Source organism: Stenella coeruleoalba (genome assembly GCF_951394435.1).
Source record: "Stenella coeruleoalba genome assembly, chromosome: 1".
Taxonomy (NCBI): Eukaryota; Metazoa; Chordata; class Mammalia; order Artiodactyla; family Delphinidae; genus Stenella; species Stenella coeruleoalba.
In genome coordinates this window covers 173,672,836-173,681,577 of record NC_137169.1, presented here as the reverse complement: position 1 = coordinate 173,681,577, position 8,742 = coordinate 173,672,836, and the positions used below count along the sequence as shown (strand labels likewise).

Below are 8,742 nucleotides of genomic sequence, written 5' to 3'. Positions count from 1 at the left end.
ATAAAATTAGAAATGAAAAAGAAGTTACAACTGACACCACAGAAATACAAAGGTTCATGAGAAACTACTACTATCAACTATATGCCAATAAAATAGACAACCTTGAAAAATGGACAAATTCTTAAAAAGGTACAATCTCCCAAGACTTAGCCAGGAAGAAATAGAATATATGAACAGACCAATCACAAGTGCTGAAATTGAAACTGATTTAAAAACTCCCAACAAACAAAAGTCCAGGACCAGATGGCTTCACAGGGAAATTCTATCAAACATTTAGAGAAGAGTTAATACCTATCCTTCTGAAACTATTTCAAAAAATTGCAGAGGAAGGAACATTTCCAAACTCAATGAGGCCACCATCACTCTGATACCAAAACCAGACAAGGATACTACAAAAAAAGAAAATTACAAGCCAGTTATCACTGATGAACATAGACACAAAAATCCTCAACAAAATATTAGCAAACAGAATCCAAAAAGATATTAAAAGGATCATATGCAATGATCTAGTGGGATTTATCCCAGGAATGCAAGGATTTTTCAATATCTGCAAATCAGTCAGTGTGATACCCCCCACATTAACGAATTGAAGAATAAAAACCATTATGATCATCTCAATAGATGCAGAAAAAGCTTGATAAAATTCCACATCCATTTACAATAAAAACTCGCCAGAAAGTGGGCACAGAGGGAACCTACCTCAACATAATATAGGCCATATATGACAAACCCACAGCTAACATCATACGTAATGCTAAAAGCTGAAAACGTTTCCTCTAAAATCAGGAACAATCAAAAACAAATGGGACCTAATTAGACTTAAAATCTTCTGCACAGCAAAGGAAACCATAAACAAAAAGACAGCCTACAGAATGGGAGAAAATATTTGCAAATGATGCCACTGACAAGGGATTAATCTCCAAAATATATAAACAGTTCATACAGCTCAATATCAAAAAAACAAACAACCCAATCAAAAAATGGGCAGAAGATCTACACAGACATTTCTCAAAAAAATACATACAGATGACCAAAAGGACATGAAAAGATGCTCAACATCACTAATTATTAGAGAAATGAAAATCAAAACTATAATGAGGTACCACCTCACACTGTTCAGAATGACCATCATCAAAAAGTCTACAAATAATAAATGCTAGAGAGGGTATGGAGAAAAAGAATCCTCCTACATTGTTGCTGGGAATATAAATTGGTACAGCCACTATGGAGAAGAGTATGGAGGTTCCTTAAAAATCTAAAAATAGAGCTACCATGTGATTCAGCATTCCCACTCCTGGGCATATACCTGGAGAAAACCATAATTGGAAAAGATACATGCACCCCAGTGTTCATAGCAGCAGTATTTACAATGGCCAGGACATGGAGGCAACCTACGTGTCCATCAACAGATGAATGGATAAAGAAGATGTGGCACATATACACATATATAATGTGTATATATATGATATACACATATATTACACAATGGGATATTACTCTGTCATTAAAAAGAATGAAATAATGCCATCTGCAGTAACACAGATGGACCTAGAGATTATCATACTAAGTAATCCAGACAGAAAGACAAATATCATATGATAGCGCTTATATGTGGAATCAAAAAAAAATGATACAAATGAACTTATTTACAAAACAAATAGACTCACAGACATAGAAAACAAACTTACAGTTACCAAAAGGAGAGGCGGGGATAAATTAGGAGTTTGGGATTACATATACATACTACTCTATATAAAATAGACGACCGAAAAGGACCTACTGTATAGCACAGGGAACTATACTCAATATCTTATAATAACCGATAATGGAAGAGAAGGTAAAAAAAGTATATATTCACATACATATACACATATATAATTGAATCACTTCACTGTACATTGAAACTAACATAACATTGTAAATCAACTATATTTCAACTAAAAAATTTTTTTTAATTAAAAATTAAAGAGAAGGCACCATTTTCTATGTAATCTGTTAACACAATGTACTAAAACCTATCATTTCTCTCTTTTCCAAGCAGGCAAAAACAAAACCAAAAACAACATACTGGCCACCACTGGCCAGACTCTTCACCCTTGTCTCAGCCACCCTGCTCGATTTAGGGAATGCCATCAGCCCACTCACAGGGAGTCCCCTCCCATGTCACTGCTCTCTCCTCCTGGCTCCCCTCCCACTGACACATTTAATCAGGAAGTCTCCAGGGAAGGAAGGTTCTCTCTGAGATAACAAACATCCCCACAAAACATAAAATGTGGGTGAAATGATTATTTCCAAGGCTGCCTGTGCTGAGGTTTCTGAACAGACCATCCATGACATGCTATTTTATCAAATGACCAGCCTCACTTTAACTCTCACTTTGTCATTAGTTAAATCCTCACTGAATTAATTTCTTGTCAGTCATAAAGATCACTTACTTGGAAAGAATGTCTTGAAAGCACATTGTAGAAGCCTCTTGGGAAAACTCATCTTTATCTTAGTTACTAATTAGATGGATTTGTTCCAACTGTAAGTGAAAATATTCCCATGTGTGTAGCTGAATGGGAATTTTGTTTCCGACACCAGCATTTTACCGGAAATCTCTGCATTGTCTGTCAGGAGAGCAACCAAACTTAGAATTCCCCCCAGAAACAACGGCCTTTGCATTCGTGAGAATAGTCTGGAGCAGGAGGGTAGCCGCCTTGCCATCATGATCGGGTCTCAAGACTGTTTCCCGTCAATAACCCCAACACACAGCTGACTCTTCGGTCCTACCCAGCTCCCCATCACTCCCTAGTAGGCCCTTCCACAGCCCCAAACCCAACACAACTGTCACATTCCCAGCAAAGCTGCCCCCAATGGCCCCCTCCTCAGCAGAACCAGGTCCCCTGGGTCCTATGGCCCCTTTTGTTCCAGCCTCTGAAAGAAAGCCATCCTGCTTACATGGCTGCTCCCTTGGACCACAGACGCCACAGCAGTAGGGACCTTTTCTAGACCTCTGAGCATCTCAGTGCCCAGCACAGGGCCTGAAACAAGGGAGCGCTCACACCTGGTTTTTGAGGTTTTGGGGGAGCCTGAGCTGAAATACAGGGGGTCATTGAGGCCAACATGGGTTCTCCTTTTTTTGCCCCAAGATAAATCTCTTAGGCCTGGGACAAGCATTTCAGTATCTTTTGATGAATGGATAGATAGGCTGACCAATAGCACAGAAATGCAAAATGAATCCTCCGTCAATCACCCTCCCACTGGAGGCCTGGAATCCTTTTTGGCTTACCCACCTCTCCAGCAGTCTAAAACATGTCCCACTGGACAGGAAGGCTGGTGACCACCCTCTGTTCTTTGCCACAGGGATTGCACAGCAGTGATGATTACCTTTGGCCTCTGACATCCTTGGCCCGTGCAGACCTGGAAATTCCAGCAGTGTTGGCTGTTGACCAGCGTTGGCGGAACCAATGAACAATCATAGAGTTGCACGTTTTTTAATTTTTCACAAAGTGCTCTAGAAGGCAAGTAGTTTATCACTTCCCCACCCTGAAATGACAGAGCATGACAGACAGTGTAGGATGCTGGGATGCTGGCTCTTGTTTTCCAGAGTTCCTGGAGCAGGCCCCAGTGAACAAAGCAAGGCCCGTGCAGTGTGTCGTCTGCACATTGTACACACTCAGTCCACACTTAGCAGCACCAGCACTGCTGAAGTCAGGGCCGGCCATCCAGAAGATTACACCTTGGATCTCAAGATCCAGAGAGGGTTTAACTTCCAGAGGCAGACAGCAGGTGCCAGGACGGAGGCAAAGTCCTCTGACACCACAGAGGTCTAATGTCTTGACTTAAGGCTAGACGGGAGGCAGGAAAGAATAATGAGGTCAAGGAATCCCTGGATTGCTGAAGAGATGACCTTCTAAAGAAAAGCTGCGTCTGCAGCTCACAATGTTCACAATGAAAAAACACTGCTTGGGATTCTAGACCTGAGTGGAGAAAAGCAACGGCTGGGCTAACAGAGCCAGAATTTTATTCACAGTAAAACAGTCCTAATCTAAAATTCTAGAATTTATGAACAATGTCTTTTAAGAATGAGAATTCAAAAAAAAAAAAAAAAAAGAATGGGAATTCATAAACCCACCAGACCAGCTGACAGGGAAAAAGAAAAAAAAAAACCCACCAATGTTCTCTATGAAACATAACCACACAAAAATTAATTAAATCTTCCTCTACTCCCAATACCTCAGCCTCCACCCACCCCTTTAAAAAAAAAACAAAACATGAAATTCACGCACATCTACACACACTCAAATACGCAAACGAAGTACAGCATACCCAAGGAAACCTTAGGAATCGCCTAAGGGTTTTTCACTAGCTCCCCAGATGCTCTGTTTTTCTAGACAAAGAGTCAAGCTCTGATAGCTATGTCTAAGCAGTAAAAATCAGGCAGCTGAGATCCCTTCCCTCAGTCTCCTGGCTTATTGGTCAATGCAGAAGAACCAACCATAAGTCAAGAGGGAAGGCCAAGGTTGGTGTTCTGTGGAAGGAAGCTGCCGGGTTGTCCTGCAGCCTGGCGCCCTCATGGGGAGCAGGAAGCTTGGTGCACCCAGCAAGGCCACCAACGGGTTCTGCTCCAAAGCATGAAGCTCAGAGTCAACACCCAGGACACGAAGAGAGAGGAGCGTGTGTGGACAGGATGCTTGGGGAGGGGATTTCTGGAGACCAAGTTTTACTGCTTGCAGGCATGAGAACAGAAACCTAAAACAAACCATCATGAGATATCCAAGGATCACAGATTGTGGAGCTGAAACAGATGATGTAGTCCAACTCTGCATTTTACATAAAATCCAGTTATGAAGAAAGCAGAGAGGTGGTCTGCCCAGGATCCTGACTCCAAGGCTTCCCTGGTTGTTGGTCTAAATCAGTTGATCAGTCCATTGTTTCTAACCAAGGTCTCTCGCCTGAGGTGGAGAATCATTTGTTTCCAGAAGGTTAGAATCTCCCACTCAACAGGCCTCCTTGTAAGAGTCAGGCTGGGAAATGCAGAAGAACCAGATTCTGGAACCAACGTGTCTACACTCACCACTTCCCAGGGGGCAATAAAAGCCTAACACATATGTTTCTCTGCCTTATCCTACAGACGCTTCCCCCACATTTTGTAAAATAAATAATTCAAAATAGAATGAAAATCCCAGGCAAGGACAGTTTCTGGCCTAAAGATGTGCTCTGCCTCTTAACAGTGACTCATAAAACTCACACCTGCAACTCACTCCCAGGCTCAGGGTGGAGAGGACAGTCTGACGTGCTGGGGCAGCACATGAACCCCCGGGACAGCAATTACACACCAGTCCCAGCCCCTTATATATTAAATTTATCTTCATAAATAGAGCATCCCAACTCAAGCAACCATAATAAAGAAGGCCAAAGTTTGAGTGCTTTCCTCAAATATCTACACAAACCCTCAAATATCTATGAAACTATATGCTCACGGCAAAATGGACACCTCTTCATGGGAGCTTCAATTGCCATGATAGTCAAATGCCAAGTTACACACAGACCCAAATACCCATCCCTGTTGGATAACGGGGACTAAGATGAAAAAGTCACTTTGCAATAAGGCTCACGGCAAATGCCTTTAAAGAAAAAGCCCAATTAATTTGATTTTAAATGATCTGATTCCCCCTCCCCCACACCCCGAACTTAGAACATACTCAAGTTTTCAAGGTCACATCTATGACATAAAATGGGCCCACTAGACCAATAGATGTGGTCCAGTTGACTTGGCTGCCAGGCCTACCCATTTATTGACGTGATAGTGTGGTGATCACCTTTCCCTTGTACGAATCTCGGAGCCATGCTGTTCAACCTCAACGTGAGAACCAGTATCATATGGGTAATGAACTGAGGGACAAGGTGTCTGGATTGAAGTTCATCTTAATGGTTTCCATAAAGCCTATTTTCTAGCCATCTAGGAAATTTGGGTTTCCCTATTCTCTTCCCCTGTCAAAACCATACTAATTTTGATCAATCACATTAGACCACTTTGGTTAGATGATCGTGACCATGAAAAGAAACTGGAACAAACATATCAACAGCCCATTAGGAAAACCAAAGGGCAGTAACCCCCCCATGGAGCCCTCATAACTCATCTCTCGAAGGCACAGTGTCCAGGGAGGTTGGCGGTGGCAGGGCCTCTGTGTTCTTGGCATTGCGGTAGATGTGACCTTGCTTCCTGGACTTCCAGGCATGTGTCCTGTCCCAGTCAGTGGCCACTGTCTCATTGTCCCAGATGGTTGAGGTCTCCGTGTCACTCAGATACCCTGGCTGGCCTGTGTAGTGTGTTGGGTAGATGAGCAAGGGTTCTGCAGAGAAGGCTTTCAAGTCCCTGGATTCATAATGCTCCATGTACTCAGCACTGAAAACAAGAGGTGTACAGGTGGGTGAGGGAGCAGGACACTTACAGAACAGGGGAAAAGAGCCCCACTTGTTATCTCTTAAATTCTCATAGATTCATTTGATTATTTTTCAAGTTGTGTCCTGTGTGGAAAATTTTAGTCTACGAACACAATACAGTTTTCTTTAAAAGCTTTCAGATGGTCTAAACAAATGCACAAAGAAAAAGGTCAGGATGTTTCTGTTGTATTTGGATAGACTAGTTTAAAAATGAATTTCAGGTCTTATTCTAAAAATTAAGGATTAAGCTCTGTTGGACCATAATAATAAATAAATGTGATCACTTTGTAGAAAAATGCTCTGTTCCCAGATTAATAAATTAGACGGCTGGGAGCTGGATGGCAATGGAGGGTTGAGTGATGTGGTGTAGGCTTGGAGGCACACCAGCGTGGCTTTGCATTCCAGCGACAAGTGAGTGTAAAGTGGAGGGATGACTTGCCCTCCCTCCCAGGGCTCCTGTGCAGATTACATGAGGTGACATCTGCTTGGCTGCTAGGTCTCAACTTCCTTTCTGTTGAGGGGATGATGATTGACTTCCATGTTTATGTTGGGAAGCAGAGATAAAAATCAGTCTCCGACATGTTGTCCATCTTTACTGAAGACAGGAGACAAAATGAGCAAGATGCAGGACAAGAACACTCAACTGCTAACATGAAGACCATCTAGGGAGGAATCACCCAGCAACTGAGAGAAGAAGCCAAGGTTAGAACCTGGTCTTCTGCTCCAGTAATGAATTTAAGGAAGCACTGATCAAGCAGCTATTATGTATAGAGTTTGGACTAGGCTCTAAGGACACAGAGATAAAGGATGGTTCCTGCCTCAGGGGCTCATAGGTTATTGGGGAGACTGACACATAAACCCATAATTTACCATGCCCTTGGTAAGCACTAGGTCAGAGTGAACTCCCAGGCTACAGGAACTCTAGCATCACACTGCCTTCTTCTATGGACACCTTGCTCAGAGGCCACCTCCACTCTCTCTGAGCCTCTAACACATCTCTGTGATTGCAGGTATCACAATATATCACAATGACTGTTCTCGAGTCTGGGTTCCCCACTAGCCTGTGAGCTACTGCCTGGCCAACAGTACACTCAATGAACTAAGAAATGAACAGAAAAATCTGAGGTGTTTAGGAAGATGACCTTCACCTTGAGGTGTATATGGGTTTATGGAAGTAAGAAAATCAGAGATGAGAGGACTGAGCAGATTACGTCCAGTTAAACTACCCGCTGGGTATTAAAGAGGACTCCTATGCAAGACTCACCATTTCTGCCTCATCTTCCCCATCTGTAAAAGGGGATAATCACTCAAATCGGCCTCTCTGGGTCATGATTATGGACAGATCACTTAGGAAAGTAGTACCCCTTAAAATATATTAAGTATTACCCAGAAACCAAGTAGCATAATTCATGAATGGATTTTGCTCAAGGGATAGGCAGGCAGTTCAGGGTAACTCACACAGGATGCTTGTTGTACATGATTGGCAGAAACTCATCCACTGGTAGCATCTTCCCAAAAGGATTGGCTCCAACAAGCTTCTGTGCTCCTTCCAGAGAGATGACATAGCCCAGAGTCCAGTAAGAATAGTCAGCTTCAACCAGATTTACCACATTGGGCACAGCTTTCTCTGGCTCTTTTAGTTGCATCCTCTTCCTGCCAATATAACTAAAAGGAAATGGGTGGAGCAGAAAATTCCAAATTTAGTATTAGACATCAATAAGAATGGAGCACAGCTCTGCAGACTTTTGAAAGCTTGGACCAAGTGTGTCTTATTTAAATGTATCACACAACAAGGCACATCACATCAACCATGGCTGTCATCTCCCATCAATGGGGCCATTTCTGTGGCTCCACTTATCAACATCCCAACTATTCTTGCCTAGCAGACTGTTGAAGCATGAAAGTTGAGATGTAGAGATTAAAAGATCTTTCAGAGGTTCGAGACAAGATGGCAGAATAGAAGGACTTGAGCTCACCTCCTCTCACAAAATCACAACTAACTGCTGAACAACCACCAACAAAAAAGACTGGAACCTACCAAAAAACATATTCTACATCCAAAGATAAAGAAGAAGCCACAGCAAGATGGTAGGAGGGGCACATCTGTGATACAATCAAATCCCATACCCACTGGGTGGGTGACCCACAAACTGGAAAATAATTATATTGCAGCGGTTCTCCCACAGGAGTGAGAGTTATGAGCCCCACATCAGGCTCCCTGTTCTGGGTGCTCTGACATTAGGAGGAAGAGCCCCCACAGCATTTGGCTTTGAAGGCCAGCAGGGCTTGATTACAGAAACTCCACAGGACTGG

The 8,742-nt window shown here is 42.7% G+C and overlaps 1 protein-coding gene across 3 annotated transcripts in view; it reads right to left on the bottom strand.

The window, feature by feature from the left end:
* Nucleotides 1-4,134: 4,134 nt before the first annotated feature.
* COLGALT2 (collagen beta(1-O)galactosyltransferase 2) overlaps nt 4,135-8,742 on the bottom strand; it is a 134,990-nt gene continuing 130,382 nt past the window's right edge. For all 3 annotated transcript variants that reach the window (XM_079914216.1, XM_079914217.1, XM_079914218.1), the window contains 2 exons: nt 7,888-8,094; nt 4,135-6,391 (listed from right to left, as the gene is read on the bottom strand). In XM_079914216.1, the coding sequence (XP_079770342.1) occupies nt 6,115-6,391; nt 7,888-8,094 (484 nt within the window). In that variant the 3' untranslated portion in view covers nt 4,135-6,114. The remainder of the gene's footprint in view (nt 6,392-7,887; nt 8,095-8,742) is intronic.